At 44.6% G+C, this 23,323-nt stretch overlaps 2 protein-coding genes and 2 long non-coding RNA genes across 4 annotated transcripts in view; 2 read left to right on the top strand and 2 right to left on the bottom strand.

The window, feature by feature from the left end:
• Positions 1–1,180, top strand: part of LOC128415707 (uncharacterized) — a 29,400-nt gene extending 28,220 nt beyond the window's left edge. The window contains exon 3 of the long non-coding RNA XR_008331045.1: positions 892–1,180. This is a non-coding gene — a long non-coding RNA (uncharacterized LOC128415707). The remainder of the gene's footprint in view (positions 1–891) is intronic.
• MYSM1 (Myb like, SWIRM and MPN domains 1) overlaps positions 1–23,323 on the bottom strand; it is a 286,494-nt gene that overhangs the window by 47,269 nt on the left and 215,902 nt on the right. The window lies entirely within an intron of this gene.
• On the bottom strand, positions 12,255–15,703 carry JUN (Jun proto-oncogene, AP-1 transcription factor subunit). The gene has a single exon (XM_053392286.1). The coding sequence runs from the start codon at positions 14,597–14,599 to the stop codon at positions 13,652–13,654; it is 948 nt and encodes a 315-aa protein (XP_053248261.1). The 5' UTR covers positions 14,600–15,703; the 3' UTR covers positions 12,255–13,651.
• Positions 16,122–22,688, top strand: LOC128415706 (uncharacterized). Its single transcript, XR_008331044.1, has 3 exons — positions 16,122–16,184; positions 17,362–17,428; positions 21,769–22,688. It is a non-coding gene; the product is annotated as an uncharacterized LOC128415706 (long non-coding RNA).

The raw sequence follows: 23,323 nt of genomic DNA, 5'->3' as shown, positions 1-23,323 counted from the left end.
TGGGCATGTGTTATGGGTGGCTCCAGACTATTTTGTGGTAGAGATCCAAGTGCACACCTGGAGCAGTTAAAGCCGATTAAATTATTCTTATTTTTTAGAAGACATCTGAAGGCAGTCCTGTTTAGGGAAGCTTTTAATAGCTGATGAATTCTTGTATTTTAATGTTTTGTTGGAAGCCGCCCAGAGTGGCTGGGGAAACCCAGCCAGATGGGCGGGGTATAAATAATAAATTATTATTATTAAATTAGTATTATAAAGGGCTCTGTCAACCTCATGCAACAAATCCATGTTGAAGAAGAATAAGACTTTTGAAGGGGACTGGGGAAATGCATCAAAAAGTGTGGCATGAAGAAATGGCTAACAAGAAGATGTATGAATGCCCCACAAGTGAATTCAGGACAAATGTTTGTTGTTGTGTAACTGCCCTGCAAGCAAATCAGAATGAAAGCTCAATAAAGACAGGATACAAGCTCAGCTACACATAAGTGTTGTGCAAATCAGTTAGGAAGGATGCTCAATAAACATGTCATCTGGGGGAGCCTCCTGCCTTTATCCCATTCCTTCTTTAAAGAGTAGGGGGAAGATGTACCTTTGGTATTCAGCCATTTAAAAAATCACATAATACATACATACCATGTGCATTTCAGTGTCACAAGGGGTAGAGCAGAGGTTCCTTGCATGAGCCAAGGGAGTGGCTTGATTTTGAGAGCTCTGCATTTCTGCACGTAGGAATGAATTGGCCCTAGACAAAAAGTGCCAGAGAGCTCTTGAAAGCAATTAAGGGTGTGCTAGGCATACTTTGAAAAGATATTTAACAGGCATTCATGCCAAACACCAGGGCTATTTTTATAGGTAGCAGGCTTTGTTTGTGTGTGTGGTTTTTTTTTACAGGTAACTTTGAAATGAAGGTGTGCCTCAAGTCAACCGCAACCTAAGTGAGGCCTCATTGCAGTGGCTGAGCTGTCTTCGAAAACAATGCCACTCTTTAAGGTGTTGTGAACTTGGAGCTCGTCAAATTCTTCTGGTGAGGACAGAGAAAGGTAATGAGTGTTTCCCAAAGGCAGAAAAGATTATGCATACAACTTGGAGACTATAGGAGAATGAGTCTATGGGGCTTGAGGAGAACTAAAAGCAACTGCAAAAGATATCCTTAGGCCTATTGAGTGGCAGGGTACATTAACCTAGGACCTTGGTTGGGTTTATGAATATACATAAGGCTGTCTTCTAAAGAGACAAACCAAGCTTTTCTAGCTTAATGAAAAGGTCTCTGACTTCATGTTGTCTTGTTTTGAAGACCATTTTCAGTTGTTTCTGTACTGTTTTGAAAAATTATTTTAGCTTGGTTTTTTTTAGCTTCTTTCAAGGGCTTAAGCCAACCAGAAGTGCCCAGGAGCAAACCTGAGTGTCTATATGCAAGGTATGTGCACTACCACCTACCCATACCCTTCAACATTTTCCCGATGAAAATAGGGATGTCCCATTCCATAATAAAAAATATTACTATTTATACCCTGCCCATCTGACTGGGTTGTCCCAGTCACTCTGGGTGGCTTCCAACATATATAACAAACATAATAAAACATTAAACAACTTCCCTATACAGGGTTGTCTTCAGAAGACTCGGGAGTTGGATAACTCCATACCATCCAACATTTCACCTTTAAAAAAGGGATGCCCTAAGCTAAGGAAAAGGTAGACATTCCGGGATGAAATCAGAAACCAGGATGGCTTCTGTAAATCAGGGACTGTCCCTGGAAAACAGAGACACTTAGAGGGTCTGCATACCTCGATGCCTCATTGTGCCGATTCCCACTAGCACAAGTATTTAGTTGAATCCAGCCCTCTGTGTGAACTCGTTGTGAAAAGGTTTAGAATTGTGGCATCAGTAATATGTCCATCCCCCCAATTAATAAATATATAACTTATTGATTTGGGAACTCTCTTATTCCATACAATAGTGCTCTGTTAATTAAACTTTCCATCACTTTGAGATATTCTGTTTCTAATGTAAAAAACCTTTCCTAGTTTGGGTGTCTTAAAACCTTTCCTAGTTTGTATTAAAACAATTATGGGTGGAAAACATGTATGGCAGCAAAGAAAACAAAACAAAACAAAACAAAACAAAAAACACCCTCCACACACACACGCCCAACCACACCACATTTAGAAATATCTGAACTTTTTATAGGCTTCTGCAGGCAATTCTCAAAACAAAAAGGAAACAGGCAAGGGCACATTCTGCCTTGGGGCTCTCTTCCCTACCCCCTTCTTGGCAGTGCAGAGGACTCTGTGCTGATATCTTCCCAGACGCTCACTCCTTGATCAGATTGACCTGAAGTGATAGGGACCCAGATTCCTATTTCAGGCTCCAGGTACCAACAGTGTGCATGTAATACATCACAACACACTGTTTTGTTGTTGTACATTTGGTTTATTTTGTATATTTGGTTGATTTCTCAGAAAGCAAAGGCCACAATTCAACACAGTGTACTGTGGGCTTTCAAGTGAGAGATGTTGTTCATTCCTAGGCACACTTTCTTATAAATACATCCCACTATGTTCAGTGGAGCTTGTTCTCAGGAAAGTATGGTTAGGATTGCAGCCTTGGGCTTAAACTACATACATGTGTATGTGTGCTAGGATCAGGATTCTGCCTTTCCACCCAGGAGCTCAAAGCAGCATCCTCATAACAACCTTGTTAGTTAGTTAGGTAAGTACTTACCTTAATTAAAGAAAAACACACACAGCTGCACTAAAGGGCTGGTGGAAATCTCACCTCTTTCATTCACACAATGGGTATAGGTCTAGGCCAGAGATAGGGAACCTGTGGCTGTCCAGATGTTGTTGGAATCCACCTCCCATCAACCCCAGCCAGCATCGGATGAGGGGAACTGGATTCCAATAACATCTGGAGGATCAGTTTCCTTACCCCTGCCTGAGACAAAGGCACTCTTTGCTTGAGAATCTCATCTCTAGTGTGAGGATAGTAGTGGTCACATAAATGAACACATATTGAATCCTACCCGCTTTGCTCCAAGGTCTGAGGGATGAATTTTTCCACTCCTAGCTTTGCCAATTGCCTTTTAACTGAAAATGCCGTATATGGATCCTTCAATCTTCTTGCCTTCAAAGCATATTTACTGCCACTAACTACAGGACCTCCCCTCAATTTGTTATTACTGAGTTTTCATTAGTTTTACTACAATAATTTATGTGGACCACTTGGAACACTCTATTAATGAAAAGGTAGAAAGGTCTGATAATATATTTTATTTTCCATTTTAAATTATTTGTTATGTTTTAGATTGTGGTGATCTGCTCTGAGATCACTTCTGATGAGGGTCAGACATCGGTCTCTAGATAGATCAATAATGAAGATGATGATACAAGTAATGACAAGTAATTATCATTACTGTATTAATGTGAAGAGATTATATTCTTAGCATTATTCAGGTGGTCGCTGCATGAGTTTTTGCCAAAACTTGCTTGGAATTTATCTTGCAGTGTGGGTGATGGGAGAATATTGCTGCTTTAATCACAAGGCAGTTGTTTGGCAGTAAGCAGCTGTTTAACAGCAAATCACTCTGGAACCCAACAGCTGATCAACAGTGACAGCAGCACCAGCACCATTTATTCCTCAGGCTGAATGAAAGTTCAGACCTAAGACTGGAGCAATGTTTGTGCAGTCAGGGACCATAGGCAGGCATCTTGCCGCACTGGATTCAAAGCAGCTGCTCTGCTCCTGCTTAAATATGTTATTGGTTCCAATACTCTGAGTAATATTAGGTTTCATTTTTAAAGTTTCCTACCTGGACGCAGGTGGCGCTGTGGGTTAACCCACAGAGCCTAGGACTTGCCGATCAGAAGGTCAGCAGTTCGAATCCCTGTGATGGGGTGAGCTCCCGTTGCTCGGTCCCTGCTCCTGCCAACCTAGCAGTTCGAAAGCACGTCAGAGTGCAAGTAGATAAATAGGTACCGCTCCGGCGGGAAGGTAAACGGCGTTTCTGTGCGCTGCTCTGGTTCGCCAGAAGCAGCTTAGTCATGCTGGCCACATGACCTGGAAGCTGTACGCCGGCTCCCTCGGCCAATAAAGCGAGATGAATGCTGCAACCCCAGAGTCGGCCATGACTGGACCTGATGGTCAGGGGTCCCTTTACCTTTTACCTGGATGTAGAGCCTGTCGTGTCCATACTCCTGTTTTCTTCCAATTTCAGTTCCTGAATCTGCTGACAACACTCAGGTTCCAACAAAATACATAGTCACCATGTGCTTATTTGCAAAATGGTCCCTAGCTGACAGCTAGAGCAGTGACTCCTTAAAAAAAAAAGTTCAATTCCAGACATTCGGAAAGGGATGTATAAAATGCATATGCTTTACTTAAATGTGTGGCTTCTGTTCATTATCAGTTCTGACTGGTTGTTGACTGTCACTGCAGACATCTGATTGTTTCATGAAATGATGGTTAGTTAATGAATGTAAAAATAAGCATCAAATATGGGTGACAGAGAACAAAACAGCAAGGATGGGAAGAAGCACAAAAAATCCTGCCTGGGCAGCCCTGCCCTCATTGTGGAGATATGCAGTGTCACTTTAAATGTTCAGCATCAGGCAAAAGCTGAATCCAGACATGCCAGAGAGGCAGTGTGGTGTAGTGGTTAGGGTGTTGGATTAAGACCTGGGAGACCAGGGCTTAGCCTTGAAGTTCACTGGGTGACCTTAGGCCAGCCATTGGCTCTCAGCCTAACCTACCTCACAGGGTTGTTGTGGGGATAAAATGCAGAGGTGGAGAACTATACATGCCACCTTGAGCTCCATGGAGGAAAGGTGGGATAAAAATGCAATAAATAAATAAATGTCACTGCTGCCACAACTTTCAAGGTGGGGGTAGTGGTTAAGTGCAACATGGTATATCTAGCAGATTTATCCATTTCTTCAAATATATACCTTTAAAGGAACCTTTCTCACTCTGTTGGTTTCAATTCTGGGTGTTAAATCTCTATGTTACTTCATTCCACAAGCGAGGGGCTACAACCGAAAAGGCCATCCTGGTGGTGCCATATCCTGAAGAATTCCCTCTGGTGGTAACCAGGGTGTCATGAACTGGGAGAAGGAGGAAGATCCCAGCAAGGGGTGTCTCTGGGATTGGGGCTCACTGGGGCATGTTGGGAATGGGGAAGCTGAGGTTGGTGTAGGAAGTACTCACTGGGTGATGGAGGATGGTGAGGGGCTGGAGGTCAATGCACAGGAACCAGATCAGCAGGACCCATCACCAGAGCCAGAAGGGCCCCTGTCTCCACAAACAAGGCAGGCTCTGAAGCACAGGGAGCAGCAGAAGAGACTCTCTAGGTAGGAGGCTGGGACAGGCAATAACCCACAGCCCAGCTCCCTATCTGGCCAGGTGGGGCTCGCTATGTGATTCCTCAGCTGGAGTAGGCTCAGAACAGGTGAGGGTCACATGCCTCGTTAAGCCCAGATGCTGCAATCAGCATGCAGAGTACAAAGAGGGAAGTGGAGCTGAGGTGTCTCTTCAACTGTCCATGTTGAGGGACTTGGGTGCTTCAGGGCCTCTAAGGGATTGTGCTTCGGGTTTGGCCTGTATCCTGACTGCTGGACTTCAGACTTGGCAACTTGGACTGACCCTGAACTTCAGTTTCTGACCTTTGGACTCTGGGCTTCACATGTGTGGATTGGCCCTCGGACTTTCAACTTTGGACACGGCACACTGACTTGCTGCCAGGTAGGCCAGGGTTTCAGGACACGGGCAGGGCCTTTTCTAGTTTGTGGAACAATTTCTGGAGCATTGAAACGAGGTGGGCACAAGCTCTGTTGAGTTCTTGGTGCATCCTGAGAACATACCTGTTCACCCAGGCCTATCCTGGTGACTGATACCAATGCCATTTTGAATTGTCTGGTTACTGTGGATGTTGCTGTTTCAACTGCATTTCTTAGGTTTTAATGGACTGGTTTTATTGTCAAATGTTAACAAAGCACTCTGGGGTTTTTAAAAGGGTGGTATAAAAATGTTTCAAATAAATAAGGTAAACGCCTATGCCCGGTTATGGTGGCCTCTGATAAAAATCACATCTTGAGTGGCTGATGGAACAGAGCCATCATGTGGAAATTTCCACTGATATGCTGCAAGTGTAAACAGAACAGCCCATGTGCTTCAGTGCTGGCTTTCACATCATGTCCAGATGGCAGCTGCCTACATTCCTGGTTAAAGCGAAAATTACAAAACAAAATAAGGAGTTGCCTTGCGCTAGCTTAGCCAGCCTGGTGCTTTCTGGTTGTTTTGGACTACAACTCCCATCAGCTTCAGCCAGTGCAGCAGTGCATTCCAGGACTGGTGGGAGCCCTAGACCAGGCACCCCCAAACTCGACCTTCCAGATGTTTTGAGACTACAATTCCCATCATCCCTGACCACTGGTCCTGTTAGCTAGGGATGATGGGAGTTGTAGTCCCGAAACAGCTGGAGGGCTGAGTTTGCCTATGCCTGCCCTAGACTGAAAGGTCTTAAGAGCACCAGGTTGGCCCAGACTTCCTTGTACTGGGACTAACCCATAGTCCCCCTAGCCTACTATCATCCATTCTAATGACAATGGTTCTCCCTAACCCAGAACCAATATTGAGATGTGGCATTGAACTTGGGTCAGGGGGACATCGTTTCAGATCCCCACTCAGCACCGAAGCTTTCTGGATGACTTTGGATGTGCTATTTTTTGCTAGCGTAATCTACACTGCAGGGCTGCTGTTTAGAATAAAGCAAGGCATGCCCATACAAATTCTTCCAGGTGGAGTTTATCAAGGATCGGGCATTAGGGACTTTGAAAGTCTTCATTGCACCATTAAGTTGTGATCACTGTCCCGCTTGGAAGGACAAGGGTTGTCTTCTGGAAGAATAGGTGCTTTTCTTTCTAAAACCTGACCACTTTCAGTATGTGAAGGCAACACTGTGGACTGCGCAGTAAACTGGAAGTCATGTAGCATAATGGGTCAAGGAGAAGTCAGTTTCCTGGAATGTTAGGTAGAAACTCCCTGCAGAGTATGAAGGATTTCTCCAGAAAGCACCCCTGGGTGCAGGAGGTGGCTAAAGAAACTCCCTTTGGCAAACAGGTCTCAAAATATGCAACCACTGAGGGGGGGGGGGAGAATAGTCTTTTACTGGAGAAGGTAGAAACCTGCCCCTGATCCTTTCATATCAGTCTTTGTACATGGAGTGGGTTGGAAGCAAAAACCTACTTCCCAGCCTAGCATTCCAAATTTATAGATGTGTATGGGATAAACATTTGGAGCAGTTTTCTGCTTTGGTACTTTGCTATTATATAATAGCAGTACAGGCATCTAAGTATTGTGGACTTTGAGAGCTAGATTGAAAAGCAATTCAGATGTGTGATAACTAAATACAAAATGCTTTCTGACTGATAGGGGACTGTACAGTTGACATTAAGATATCCAGAATGGTATACAACTATCACGGGATCCCAGTGGCATTTTTCTCAATGCCTACTTACTGTCCCACTTGTCTGGTGTGCTACTTAACATTTTATTTATAAAACGAGGATTACCTGTCTTCTTCGGATGATTATTAGACACGTTGCTGTGTTGACTGACTGGCTGTGTTGGGTTCACACAAGACAGCTACATTTTAGGGGGCACTTGCCACATGGCTACCTCATGTAAAGTACTTAATTTCATGTGCATTCATCAGTTCTGTGCTGTTTCCATGTTAACAATGTTTCAGACCACTCAAATTCCTATACAATGATGCTAAAGGTGGGATTATTAAATGTCTGGTCTAATCTCACCTATCCCATTGGCTTTCAAATGGAATTGGGCAAATTTCATTGAGGATAAAGCTATCCATGACTACTACTTTTTGGCCGTGGCGCCTGCCTGGTGGAACGCTCTCTCACAAGGGACCAGGCCCTGCGGGATTTGACATCTTTCCACAGGGCCTGCAAGACGGAGGTGTTCCGCCAGGCCTTTGGTCGGGGTTCAGTCTGATTCTTCTTTCTGTATAAGAACAAGCATTAAAGAGGCCTCCCAGCCCGCTCACAGGTCCTTTATAAGACCAGTGGTAACAGTTGGCCTTGGAGAATATTAACCACTCTCAATTTTACCTGTGGACTGCCATCTGTTCAGATTTTAATTTGCTCTGAACTAATTTTAAGATGTATTTTAATTGCCTGTTTTTGCGTTCTTTGCATACATTGGTACCGCAGGTTAAGTTCCGGAGGTCCATACTTAACCTGAAACTGTTCCTAACCTGAAGCACCACTTTAGCTAATGGGGCCTCCTGCTGCCGCCACGCTGATGGAGCACGATTTCTGTTCTCTTTCTGAAGCAAACCTGAAGCACTATTTCTGGGTTGGCGGAGTCTGTAACCTGAAGCGTATGTAACCTGAAGCATATGTAACCTGAGGTACCACTGTGCTGTGTTAGTTTTTCTGTAAGACCAATTGCAGTCGTTAACAGTCAACAGGTTTACCACACCTATCAGCCAATCACCCATTCCCACCACCCTTCTGAGTAATACCCCTCAACATTCTCTCACTATATATAAGGGTCTGGTGACTTCTGTTTCAGTGTATCTGAAGAAGTGTGCATGCACATGAAAGCTCATACCAATAACTAACTTAGTCTCTAAGGTGCTACTGGAAGGATTCTTTTTTATTTTGTTTCGACTATGGCAGACCAACACGGCTACCTACCTGTAATTAGTTTTATGATGTTAGCTGCCCTGAGCCTGGCTCCAGCTGGGGAGGACGGGGTACAAATAAAAATTATAATTACTAACCACTCTTTATTTAAGCTATACTAACCATTGCTGGCAGGCCAACTGTGACACAAACAGCTGCATGGCAGGCAGAAATTCAACCCATAAAGTTTTGCAATCATTGCCTCTCAATGCTGGGACTATTTACTGGATTTCTGTCTGTCATACAGTCAGAGTCAGAGGTGGCTTGCTAGAAATAAAGCCCTTCCCTGCCAAACAGGTCTCTTTTGTTCCTGGACTTCAAGACCACTAAGTGGGCTGGCACATTTAGTTGTTACATTTGGAGACACTCTAGCAATGTTTTTTTTGGGGGGGGGTTAGAGAAGATTGTGGTATGTTTAGGAATTCCTTCTTTAGATTTGTGTGGAGATTCTGTTTTTTCACATGGGTAAGGCTGTTAAAAACCGACTGCAGCAACACTAAGAGTCCAAAAGCCTTCAAAATGGGGGTGTTATGGCAAGAAGATGCTCAACTTCTGGGTGTGCCAAATGTATTCAGAGCAGTTCCAGAGCAGCATGAAAGCTTTAGAACACTCTTTCACAATAGATCTATGCGGTGAGAGTTACACCTTTTACCTCCCCAGGTAGCTGGACTTATTTTGCTAGCTGGCTCTTGCTAAGTAGCTGCAAAGCCACACCCAGCCATGCTGTGCAACTCCCCTGCTGCCTGCTTCCACATATGGTCAAAATCATCTACCTTCCGGGTTGCCTATGTCAGCAGTATGTACACTCAGCAAAGCAGTCTGTGATCCTCCCAGTAACTCTTTGTTTGGTAACTATTGATACAAACGTATACATCTACTTAGCAGTAAGCAAATAATACGCCCCAACATTATACCTGCCAGTATGTACGAGTTGGAAACAGAAAGGCAAAGTCTGTATCCACTATTAATATATTCTATTTCATGCAAGGATGGCAGAATATAGAACCTGAACAAGATCAAACCCACCCACCCCAAAACATTATTGCTTCATTATGCCACTTAGGGGCACTGGGCTCCTAAGAGTAGGAGGAAAATAGCTTCGGACTCTTCAGAACTTCGGCAGCAAGCTTCTTTTCTAGCTGTTGCACAACAGGCAGAAATCCAGCGGGCGCAGCCTATATGAAATAACAAAGTTGATTTGCTCTCCCCCTCATCCCAATGCTGAAGGCATTACAGAATTATAGTGGGGTTAAAGGTAAAGGTAACAGGACCCCTGTTAAGTCCAGTCATGGACGACTCTGGGGTTGTGGCGCTCATCTTGCTTTACTGGCTGAGGGAGCCGACATTTGTCCGCAGACAGCTTTCCGGGTCATGTGGCCAGCATGACTAAGCTGCTTCTGGCAAACCAGAGCAGCGCATGGAAACGCCGTTTACCTTCCCGCCGGAGCAGTACCTATTGATCTGCTTGCACTTTGACATGCTTTTGAACTGCTAGGTTGGCAGGAGCAAGGACCGAGCAACGGGAGCTCACCCCTTCGTGGGGATTTGAACCGCCCACCTTCTGATCAGCAAGCCCTAGGCTCTGGTTTTGACCACAGTGCCACCCGCGTCCCTTTGGTGGGGTTAGAGAGCTGAAAATAATGCAAATAGATTTTACATCTGGCAACCAATGCACTCCTTGGGTTTTGGATAGTACGTGGGTAGAGTCTAAAAAGCCTGGGACACAAGTTTTCATGGCCTTCTAGTGGCTATGATGGCTCATTTACCAGAAGTAATGTATTTAGCATTAACTCTGGAAGTATAAACTCAATTCTGACCAAACTAAGCCTCCTGTTGTATGTTTTGCTCTAAGAGGCTTAGTTTGGTCAGAATCGAATATACACATCCAGAGTTAATGCTAAATACATCACTTCTGGTAAATGAGCCATCATAGCCATTAGAAGGCCATGAAAACTTGCGTCCTGGGCTTTTTAGACTTGTCCACCGATGTACTATCTGAAACCAAAGAGGTGCATTTGTTGCCAAATGATGTTGGTTTTTTCCAGCTCTCCTATCCCACTAGTATGTTTGAGGTAAACATTATTTATTTGTAAGTGAACCCCTTGTGAGTTGTGATTCACTGAGGAAACTTTTTAAAGAAAATAATTTCGATTTTTGCAAGCCATATTGTTTCAGCTAGAGTTATCACCTTTTGTTCTTAAGGACCTTCTATATATTGAACAGCTGACGGACAGACAAGGATATATTCCTACTTTCAAGGAAGAGTTATACCCATTGAACTTCTGTTTGTCAGGAAGTAAAATCAAACAAATCTTGTCCCCACCTTCTAAAAAACAAAAAAGGTTGCAACTCTAATACAGGCCTGGTTGGTTCCATTCATCAGACAGACATAACCCGCTTCTTTTCTTCAGTAGTCAAGAATCGGTTAACTCCCAAGACTCAGTCTCTGGCAATGCTGGAATTATGTTTTAATGGACCAATACCTCTTACCTGCTAATGTCTTGAGTTTTAAAGAGGGGTGGGGGGTTTAATAAGATCAAAAGTAATTGAATTCAAAAATAGCTTTAGAATTTTGAAAGTGTAAGCTACACAGCTCAATATTGAGGAAAGTTAGGAATATAGGAAACTGCCTTATAGCAATAGATAGGCCTTGCATGTGGTCATTTCAGACAAGAGATCTTGTTCACTAGGCTTATGCTGAGATTTAATACAGGACCTATTGCATGCAAGGGATGTTCTCCTCAGCCGAGGTAAAGGTTCTCTTGCAAATCTGAAGAACCTAAGAAAACATTTTGCCTTTTGAGTTTTCTAAGTCCCAAAAAATGCAGTAACACTTGGTCTCAGCTAAATATTTTTGACAGCCCGATCTTATGGTTACTTGGAGAAGTCCTATCACATTTAGTGGTACTATTAAGTAATTGTGCATAAAGGTGCATTTTAAGATGTTTACTACATAGGATGCCCCATTGTAATAAATGGGACTGCCTTCCAAATAAATGTCTTTAGAATTACACTGAACCTGTGCATTACTCAAGTGTCTTGTTGAACAGACTTCATGTACCTAAACATGTTTACTTAGAAACAAGCTCCAAGTTTGAAAACCCTTGCTCTCTAGCAAGTTTCCATAGGACTGCAACTTGGGTGGGACTTGCTTCCAAATAAACCTAGCTAGAGGACACTGTTCTTTGTATTCCCCGGAGAAACAACTGGGACGTGCAGCCTGACCTAAATGTGTTCACTCAGAAGTAAATCCCACTAAGTTAAAACGCAGTTCGGTCATAGGATAGCAACCTTAAGATACATTCTTAGGCATATATGTTCAAAAGTAAGTCTCATTCATTTCAGCAGACTGAGGATCACATTAGTCCTCTTTTTGCTGCATATGAAGATCTTCTATTGAAAAACAAAAGAGCAATAATCTTAATGTCTTTCTGCCCAAAACGCAAGTGCATTTTATGGCTCAAGTTTCAAAACACACCAACCAGTTTAAGTTGCATCCCCACCCCCCTTTCTGGTGAAACAAAGTCATAAGCGGGAAAAGGAATTCAAATCTGTTGAAAGAGTAATAGAATGACTTTATTGGACAACAGGCATAGCAATAAATACTCATGAACAGAGACTCTTTTAGATAACAAAAACATGAAGGTGACAAATTGCCAGATGAACGTTCCCTTTTTGAAAACTTTTCCTTGTCTTCAGGCAAAGAATATTTGCTTAACTTGGACACATAAATTGGGAATGACCAGTTACATTTGATAACTCATGGTGCAGAGCAGTGGATGCAACAGAACTCTACTCTTGCCCATCCTATTTTACTCCAGTTAGTTTTTAAAACTATGTCACTAGTTCCTTGTAGACCATACAGACTGCAAGTTCAATTGATCAAACAGGCAGGATCTATGTTTCTTTCCAACACAGGGGGTCATTTATGTGCCCTCCAGTTAATAGAGGATAGAAGAAACAGTCTTATGGCACCTTAAAATCAGGAATGCCAAAAGACATTTTTGTTCTTGCTAAAGCTGCAATCCTGTTATGGATATAGCTCTGAGAACAAGTCCCACTGGACTCAATGGGACTTACTTCTGAGTAGGCATGGACAGGTTTGCACTGTTACAGAAGTGTTGGGCTTCCCCCTCCCCCCTTTACAGCACTAGTTAACAAGAGTTTAACATCTAACCACAAGTTCATTCTGTATATGCCTGTCTTAATGGTACTAATCAAAGAAAGTGGGTGACTTATTATTGTTTTTTTTTAAAAGAAAACATACCAACCCTTTATGCATTTCTTGTTCAGAACAAAAAAAAAACATTAAAAAAATTATATACTTTATTACAAATGGAAAAAACTCAGAAGATTGCTAAAAAAATCTCTTATTTACAAACAATACTGGGCAGAACCCAAATGAACATAAAAATAACTTACAAAGTCATGAAGTAGTTTTATTGACATAAATCAGCTGTCATAAAATAAAAAATATATATATACATACACAACTCGACTTGAAGGCAGGCAGTATAGTTCAGCTTCTGTTGTTAGCCTCCCACAAACTCCCTCCCCATTTTTATTTTTTTTAAGGAGTACTAGAGAAAGCAAATCTACAGTGTCTACTGCAGTTTAACCTTTAATACTGAATGATGGTTGAATGTTAGGTCCATGCAGGTCTTGGTCAATGTTAAAAGAAAAAGGTAACACAAGGCTGCTTCATGCCTCGTCTGAATAGAACAGCCCTCCTTGCGGAGCTGGACTGTCAAACTGGTTTGCCACCACCTCAAACCAAAAGGCACACCAGTCTCTCTCCACGCATGCTTTGGGGGAAGAGGGGGGCACTCTCCGGAATCAATGCCTTTCAGACTTTTCTTCCCGCCCGCCCCCCAAGTGAAGCTCTCCACCTCCCAACTTCCTTCTTTTTTGCTTAGTTTTGCCCCATCACACAAGTTACTTTCCAGTCTCTTCAAAAAGTCTGCAACTGCTGTGTGAGCATTAGCTGGCACCCACTGTTGACGTGATTCATGACCTTCTGCTTCAGCTGTGCAACCTGCTCTCGCAGCATATTGGCAGTGGATGCCAGCTCCGAGTTCTGGGCTTTCAAAGTTTTGACTTTTTCCTCCAACCTGGCAATGCGCTCCAACTTCCTTTTCCGGCACTTGGAGGCCGCAATTCGGTTTCTCATGCGCTTCCTCTCAGCCTTGATCCTCTCCTGGGATTCCATGTCGATGGGCGACAGGGGAGGAGTCTCCCCGGGCATTTCTGGGACAGTCTGAGGCTCTTCTTTCAGAGCCTGAAGCCGAGGATGCTGCACAGGCATCTGGGGGTTCAGGTGATGTTGCGGAGGGTAGCTCAAGCTGCTGGCATTGTAGCTCGGCGCCGTGTTGAGTGCGTTGGGGTTGAAGTTGCTGAGGTTGGCGTAGACCGGAGGCTCACTGTGCAAGTTGGCACTGAAGCTGTTGTTTCCAGCCATGGAAGAGACGGGGGTCATGCCGGTGTTTGAAGGCTGGGCAGCGGAGGTGACACTGGGGGGCATGGTGTTCTGGTTGTGCAGCTCTGCCAGAGCCCTGACAAACCCTTCGGCAAACCCTTCTTGCTCGTCGGTGACATTTTTTGGGCAGAGGAACTGGGTTGGGGTTGGCGTGGTGGTGATCAGCCCGTTGCCAGACTGGATGATCAGCCTTTCGAGTTCAGGAGAGGCCAGCTTGAGAAGGCCCACATCTGGGGAAGTCAGGATATCAGCATTCTTGTTCCTCAGGTGGGGCTTCAGGTTACTGGAAGGGTCAGCCAGGTTGAGAGTCATGTTCTGCTTCAGCACCTTGGGGTTATTATATCCGTAAGTACCACTCTCTGGCTGCACAAACGTCGTATTGATGGCATCATCGTAGAATGTAGGTTCCATCTTTGCAGTCATAGAATACAGTCCACAAGTTGGTCCTACTTAGGACAAACAAACAAACAAACAAGGAGAGGAAGCTGTGCCACAGCGTACACCACCCTTTCCCCCCTCTAAAAAAAACTTTTCAAACAGCTTTTCCGAGAGGAGAAGAACACAGAGAGGTGATGAATTAAAGTCTGGCTTTTTTGCCACAAGTCATTGGCTCGCTTGTCCCCGTTTTCCGCCCCCAAACTCCGAAAAGGAGGTCTGGATTTGACAAGCGGAGGCTTCCTCAGCTAAGAACAAGGTTCAGCGCAGTCATCAAGAGTGCGGAGCTCCAGAAAAACAACTCGCCCAAAAAGAGAGGAATAAAGTTCTTTATCGAAGTGCGGAATTCCCACTCCCGGCCAAGGAATCCCAGGAGTTAAAACGTGGCTTCTTATCGCTCCGAATTGGAGGGGGGGGGATGAAGGTTCGCGAGTCCCACAACTTTGGAAAAGTCCTCCTTTCCCCCCCGCGACTCCTCGATGCCTCCCTCCTCCTCGTGGGAGGGTCCTATGCTGCGCCGGAGTGTTCGCGAGTTTTCAAACACACTTGTTTCGCGTCCTCTCCGCTTTTCCTCCTTTTCCAGTCTCTCTTCCCCACCGACACCGGAGTGGCTCTCAGTCACTGACTCGCCCCGAAGAGTTTTCTTTTTCAGTTGGGGGGGGGGAGTTGCTGCAACTTCGGTCGCTCCCCACTTCGGGCTCCGATCAACAAGCTGCGGCGAGAAGTTGCGTCCCCGGACTCCGCACGACCGGCTCTCCTCCGGGGACCCAGGCTCCGGAAACCTGTCGCTCCGCTGGCGGCGGCGGCGGCCGATCAAACACGTCCGGGCAAGATCCCAGGCAGGCGATCCCAGCCGCGCAGCCCAAGCGAGGCTCTGTCCACTCGCCCTTCCCTTGCGGAGCAACGGGAGGGTCTCTCGAGCGCTCCGCGTCGCGAACCGGCCCGGTCTCTGCTGTGGCTGCCGCTTTCGCGGGTGTCTTTCCCGGTGCCGCTTTGCTGGGCGCGCTGCCGCTTTAAGCCTCCTCCTCCTCCTCTGCCGCGCACTCAGCCCCACTCTGAGCTCTTTCCCAGCGTGGAGCCCAACACTTATCAGCGAGCAGTAACCCACTAAAAATAGCCCATGATGTCACCCCGGGGCCTTCCCATTGGCTGCAGCCGCCTCTCACGCGGGGAGGGGGAGGGAGGGCGGCCGGGCCCAGCCTGTTGCAGAGCAGCCCATCTCCATGGCCACCCCACCCCCTTCAGAAGCTTCCCAGCCCTCTTTCTTTTTTTCCCCCTTCTTTGGTTCGCGGGGCATTGTGGGATGAGGTAATGCCTGGGCTCCGGTGCAGGGCATTGTGGGCTGACGTATTGTTTTTGAATATCTGGTTACCCGCTTAAGAGCTCTGGCCGGGTTGGAAGAACCGGGCAGGGATAGATACGCGCGCGCGGATCGGGGGGGGGGGGGGCGCGGACGCGGCTGGAGATACCAAGTGCGAAATGTGAGAGGAGGGGGCGCTGGTGATACCAAGTGGGAAATAGAAGGGGTGGGACGACGCGCGCAAAGTTCGAAAGGGGCAACTTTAGGCAAAAGGTAATGGGGTAAAAATAATAATACTGTAATCCATCATTTTCATCACCAAACGCACGAGTTCCAAAGGGGTAACTTTGCGCAGAGTGCTGGGGAGGAAATTTAAAACATATATATTATTAATTTAATCCATCATTTTCATCATCAAGCGTAGACTTCCGAAGGGGTAACTTTATGCAGAGTAATGGGGAGGAAATTTTAAAAAATATTAATTGATTAATTGATTATCTCTTTCCGCGGGAAATAGGGGCAGTTTGTCCCAGGCTTGATGCCACCTGATTTCACTGGACTTGGCTAAATGGGATTTCAGTCCTGTCCTAAGTAGCTTTCTGAGAAATCCCTCCCGCCTCTGCCATGCCCGGCAATCGCGTCCTTTAAGGAGGATTCCGGGGCTGCTGCTGTTTCACGGCACATGGATCCGGGGGAGGAGGTGCGATGGGCTGACTCTCACGTGATTTTCCTTCCTCCGCCTCGCCGGGCTCTCCCCCTCCCCACCCTCCGGCGTCCTTCCCCAGCAGCCTAAGAGCTTCCAGGCAGGGGACAAGAGAGAGGGGGCGAGAGAGGCTGCCTACTTATTTGGAAGTGCATCCCGCTGGCACCGGCTTCCTTCCGAGGAAGCTTGCGCCAGGATCGGGATGTCCTACGCTCACCGGCTGGAGACAGGGGCAGTCCCGTGGAACTCGCTGCCTCTTGCTTCTGAGCCCGCGCATTAGGCTGGAGGAGATCGTTTCCTTAACACACCTGCTGCCGCTGCCCCGAAGGATATCTTCCCGGGATGGGGTGTGGGCACTTTGGGCAGAGCTGTGCCTGCGTCGGGCCGTCTGCTTTGCCGCTTTACGATCCTCCCGGAGCGCGATAGTCTCCTTCGAGGCGGGGAGGGGAGGGTCTGGTCTGTGTGTGTGTTTGTTTTTGCCTCAGTGACATTATTTTTAAAAATGAAAACTCGCGTGCAGCCGAAAAGGCTTCCTTCGTAGCCCACTGGTGCAATAGACCTTTCCGAGAGATCTTAAAAATCTCCGGCTTGTTTGCAATTCCGCCCCGCTCCCTTTACGTTCAAAAATCGTCATGTTTTGGCCAGCTCCCGCCAAGAACTTGTTAACACTTTGTCTGCGCGATCCCTGCTAGTTTTTCCTTCACTCCTTTATTTTTCTCCCTCTTTGGTTCAGATCGGTGTGCTTAGTTTCAAATGCTGGGGACAGCGGGAAGAGAAGCGTCGGCTTCAACCCAGTCGTGACGGCGCATGAAAGGTGACTTCACCTGGCCAGTTTTGGCTACCGACCCACATAGCTTAACCCTTTCTATCCCAGGGTCAGAAGCTGCCTTAAATCTCAGAATACTCTACAAGCAGCCGAAGAATGACGGGGATGTTAACAAAGCAAAAGCAAAACCAAAACCCACGATAAGCTCCAGAGGCAACTCCAAACACACTTACTTGGGTGCAAGTCCTGTGGAATAGCTTTCCCCATTTCCCTGCTTTTAAATCGTGAATTTTTGACTCCGATGAACTTTAGATTGCTTTTATAGGTTAATTGGCTCTGATTATTTCTCTGTGGTGTTTGACTCAAATGCTGAATTTTTAATGCTAGGGTTTGTTTACTGGTTTTATTGTGTAGTGCTGTAATTTATTGTTGCACTTTAGTGTTTGGTTTATGAACAGCCCACAGAACACTGTTGTTGGGCGGCATTTGAACAATATTAATAAAGAAAGGCAGTGACACTTCAGAGGAAATGTTCATAGGATTGTACTCACAGTCCAACAGATGCTTAATTTATGCATAAGCTACATCAGCATCAAAGGAGCTTTCAGGCAAAGGTGCATAGGATTTGGATTCCTAAGGCTTCTTTATTTCATAGCTGATGTTTTAGACAGCTTAATTGGCACATTATTGGTAAGAAACTTCTCTACAACCATGAGAAATGAAAATGTTTTCATTTTAGCTTGGAAGAGATCCTACTAAACAGGATCTGCAACCAATGTCCATTTCCGAAACAGAGTCTACCTTCAGCTTGGATGGGGCTGTTAATAACAATACAGCATGATCCTACCCATCTTTACTTGCAAACAAGTTCCACTGTGTTCATTGGGTTTACTCTCCTAGAAGTGAGCATAGGTGTGCAAAGAAGTGCCATAGCTCTATGGTAGAGTGACTGCATTGTAAGCGGAAGGGCTCAGATTCAATCCTGAAACCCAAAATGGTTTTCGACCTTCTAGTGGGACAATGGACATGATTTTCACCGCTTGACAGCTTCAAGAAAAATGCAGAGACCAAAACCAACCCCTGTATATGGTGTTTATTGACCTGACCAAGGTCTTCAACACTGTAAATTGTAATGCCCTGTGGACTGTTCTTCTAAGAATTGGCTACCCAGATACATTTGTGAACATCCTTTGGCTCCTCCACGATAACATGACAGCAACAATCACAGACAACAATGGCTCTCAAAGCAAACCATTTACAGTGGGATACATTTATAAATCAGTTTCATACAAAAAATAACAAGTTGGTATACAACAACAACAACAACCCCAGTATTATGATAAAAGCATCAGGACACATCATTTGGTTGGCAGAAAATCTCAGGTTCAAAAGACTAGTTTGCATTTGAAGGCATCTACTCCCAAATACGCAAGTATTTCTTTGGGAAGTGTATGTTCTGTGGGGATACATTTGCTTGTAGAACTGGAGGAAAGAGTAAAGGAAGAGTCAAAAGTTCAACTTTGCAAACCTTTCAAATTGGTATGGTTAGCCTGGGTCCATGGGTATAGCGGGGGGGGGGGCAGCTGCTCCTACCTCCCAAATCAAGCAAGTAAATAAAAATACTTACCTGTGACACAATTGGTCAGTTTGTTAACTTGGTTCTGCCCCTGCCCCTTAAATCCTGGTTATGCCCATGCTTGGGCGTAGCAGTGATGTGAGGTGCAAGTACAGCATTCTGACTGCTGTCCTCTCAGCAGGCAACCCACACAGCCATGCTTACAAGGAAGAGAGCTGTTCTTTCTCAGCCGCTGCCTTGGAGGCTTGGTGGATGGGAAACAGAACAGGAGTAAAGTGACCTGGACTTTTTCAGGATGTCTACCTGGGTGAAGGCCTGGATAGGCTCTTTCTCAGTCAATTGCCCAATTGTTCTAGCAATTAGTTCACTTTCTCGCTCCATCTGCAAGTTCTGTTACGTCAACTTTATGAATTTGTTGTTTTTTCCAGCCCTTCATCATTAACATGAAGATTCAAACATCTAGTTTGCTACGTAGAAATGGTTACTGATCCTTCAGTTTCTAACAGTACAATGCTGCCATCAATGAAACGGTATCTGTTGGGCTTGTTAGACCTCAGGAGTAAGCTATCCATTTATTCACCACCCACTAATTCCCTTTTGTAAGCACTTAATGTAACAGAGACAGATTTCCTCTCTCATATACAAATGTGACGTTTAAGGGTTGACCAAAGCAGGTCATTCCAAGTCTTCTGAGGACAAGATGTAGGCCTGTACCTTTGGCAGATGATATTTCAGGCCATTAATTGTGTTCTTAATTATTTGGAAGCTATGTGGTCAGTTGAAAGTACTGGTCTCTTGCATGCTACTGTGGCAATCTATAGGAGGCAAAAGGTAACACGGCCAAGTAATTCATGTCCAATTAAGGTGTAATACTATCAATCATCATATGGGCGCAGACCTGCTAATCCGTACTATCCTGTTTGAGACATGTAGGTTTGGGCCAACATGGCTTCTTCTGCAGTGGCTCTTAAGGAGGGCATATATGAGTCCTGCCCTTAGGCCTATTCCATCATGCCCCTTCTGTACCCACATGTCTCCTACCTGTGGCTTTGGCACATCATCACCCCTTCAATATCTAGCTGAAGAAAGGCATTCATTGAAACAGTGTTGACCCGATACCAGGACCACAGAGCACCATGAGGCAATTGGCTCTGTTGCAACTCCACACCTGATATTATTGTGCTATTGTTTCGGCATATCAAAGGGTGTTATTTCCATGCAAAAGTTGAAAAATGGGACGTGGGGCATGAATGGGATCATGTGCTAATAATATGGCCTGCAGTCATGTACAAGGCTATCGTGTTCTGAAATATCAGGCAGTATTGGCTCTGGAAAGTCCTGGAAATCTCAGCTTTCCACTCAGCAGATGTACTCTGTTCCCCTTGCTATAACGCAGGCATAGGCGAACTTGGCCCTCCAGATGTTTTGGGACTACAACTCCCATGATCCCTAGCTAACAGGACCAGTGGTCAGGGATGGTGGGAATTGTAGTCTCAAAACATTTGGAGGGCTGAGTTTGCCTATGCCTGCTATAACACAAAAGTAGCTCAGGGAAAGTAAAATTTAAAGACATAAATATCAAGAAATTGTGGCCTGCTGCCATGCAACTCAGTTTTTTAAAAGCACCATAAAAATCTACATGATTAACCTATTCATTTAGGTCTGTTTTTGCCAATGCTAAAGAAAATATTCTTTTTATTGAAATGGAGCATAAACTCAGTCTTTTACAGACTGTCTCCAATTGCATGTCTGAGTAAGCCTGTGAGTGGGCAGCTGTGCATCCTTCTGTAGAGAAAACCACCACCATCACCTGTTTATTTGTAACGAGAAGAAATATAACCATCCTAAAAATGTATTATAAATCATAATATCAAGTATTTTAAAAAAGCAATATAACATTGTCTAAGACAATACTAATAAGCTGCCCTGCTTAAAGCTAAACAGATAATAATGCTGAGTACAGAAATAAAAAGGTAGCATACAAAACTACATATATTCCTTCATAATATACAAATATACCATTTTTAGTATATGAAGTGAAATAAGTGTGCTTCTGCCATCTCTCAGCCGAACCTACCTTACAGGGTTGTGGTGAGGATAAAATGCAGAGGGGGAGATGTGTGTGCTTCACCTCGAGCTCCCTGGAGGAAAAGCAGGATATAAGGATAATAATGAATTAATAATTCTGTATAAGCAGAAGAGAATATATGTGTAGCGAGTGTTTTCTTTTCTGTTGTCTTTTTTTGCTTTTCTTTCTGTTTCTGTTGCAGCAAACTAAAGAATTTATATGCTATTTAAGATGGAAAGTAAAAGTTTAATAATAATAATGATGATAATAATAATAATTTTATCAATATTATTTTCCAAGTATATGAAGACCATAGTGTTCCCAGTATGACTTACATTAATAGCAAGCATATAAAAAGCATTAAAGTATACCGTTAAAATTGCAATAAGACTGTTGGTTTAAATAAACCAGACACAGTAAAATTCAATAATCATCAACAACAAAAATGGCACCAGACAAAAACATTCCTCTTTACCCTGGTCTTTAGCCATTAAATAATATAAGGCTTGTTAAAGCCGTGGGGGGCTGTTATTTTATCATTATGCTGTCTATTATTGTGATTTTTATTTTGTATTTATTAGTGTGCTCCCTAATGGAGCATCAGCTTTACCTCTTGCAAAGTTTTAAGTTTATCTGGTTTACCAACAGATAAAGTTCAATAGTGAAAGATCCTGTCAGTTTTCAGATTAGTTAGCCAGCGGCCCAGAAAGATTCCCGAATGCTTAAATTCTTTTTTTTCAACAGAATTTGGCATCCTGTCCAGATTGACACCTCATACTGTTGCAGCAGCTGTCAGAGCAATAGGACTCTTAACAACCAGGAAGGAAGCACTGTGCCTAGCCAAAAACAGGGAAGGAAGTAAATCTCTGTGAGATCAGAGGATGCAGTTGTAGATTGCAGCCTGAGGGATTCCTAAGCAAAACTGTCTGTCATTGTTGTGAACCTTTTGACTTCACTGAACAAAGGAAGTTAACCTTGCTCCCAGTCATCTAGTTCAGCTGGGTCTATAGAGGGTTTCCCCAGCTCTTTCTGGAAAAACCAGCAGTGACTGAATCTTCCACCTCCTTCACACATAGATGAAGCTTGACACCTGAGCTTCAGGTTCAAATGTGGGCTTATACAATTGTTAAAAAGTCATTGTTCACTTGGAAATGTGGCGGGGCCTCTGCAGAGTGGGTTTCTCCACCTACTTGCACTTGGCTGGCTCTTCAGGAAACCTATAATCATGTGCTGCACTTGGCTGATCTCTTGATTATACCTTCGTTACCTGATGCTGACACAAGGACACTGAAAAGCACGCACGTTCTCAAGGTGGGCACTCAGGATTACCTCACATGGATTATAGTTACCTGCCAAAACAGTTTCAGTAGCCTGCCCTACACCTGACGACAAAAGATTGTGAAAATGGCGGATAACATTTCTTCCTACCCTTTGGGTATACTGTAATTTCACTAACCAGGAATATTTATAAGTCCGGGTGTGGTCTAAAGTAGGGGTGGCAAAACCTGAGGGCTGCACAACCTTCTGAGGGCAACATGACAGTGTTGGGCAGGGGCAGAGGCAAACGTGAGTGGAGTAATGAATGTAAACTGTTAAGTTGTGGGTGAACATATCAGACGACACAGCGATTCTTCAAACAGCTCTTGTTTATTCACAGGCCAGAACTGAACTGAACTATATCAGCCAGCCTGCTTATATAGAGCTCCACTACAACGCAACAGTAACCACTTTCTGTAACTATCCAGTCACTGAACATCACTTTCAATTCCTTATTTGCATATGTGGACCTGAGTGAAAACTATCTACAGTATCCCCCTGCTGGCCCAGGATGAGAACTTCAGTACATAACATATACTTTACCTGCGCACAGCACTCAACACTCACTCACACAGCCCTCCTGTCTTCCATTCAAGCAAGTAAGAGTCACCATCAGAGTTCAAGCATTCCATCCAGGAAAAACAGTGGGATGTACATAAGGAGCCCTTTTTGCAGTGCTATTTTTCTCACCATGAATGCCTCCCTCTTTATCTTAGAATAGCAATGACACCCAACTGAGAGGTTCTGGAACTGCGTTCTGTTGAGTTTCCCCTGAAAAAAAGCCCTGATCCTGACCTAAAGACGACATTGTGGCAGCTTTGCTCCTGCTCTGGTCCTGCTGCTGGTGTCACTGAATCCATGATTTGACTTAGCTCAACCTGGGCTCAAGGTTTGTCTTCTTCCTTTGCTCCACCTGCAGCAAAGTTTTGTTCTTGAGTTTACAACTTGATGGAGGAGACAAGCTAAGCCAAACCATGGCTTA

This window comes from Podarcis raffonei, chromosome 6, assembly GCF_027172205.1.
Source record: "Podarcis raffonei isolate rPodRaf1 chromosome 6, rPodRaf1.pri, whole genome shotgun sequence".
In the NCBI taxonomy this organism is placed as follows: domain Eukaryota; kingdom Metazoa; phylum Chordata; class Lepidosauria; order Squamata; family Lacertidae; genus Podarcis; species Podarcis raffonei.
This window is presented reverse-complemented; position numbering and strand designations above follow the sequence as displayed.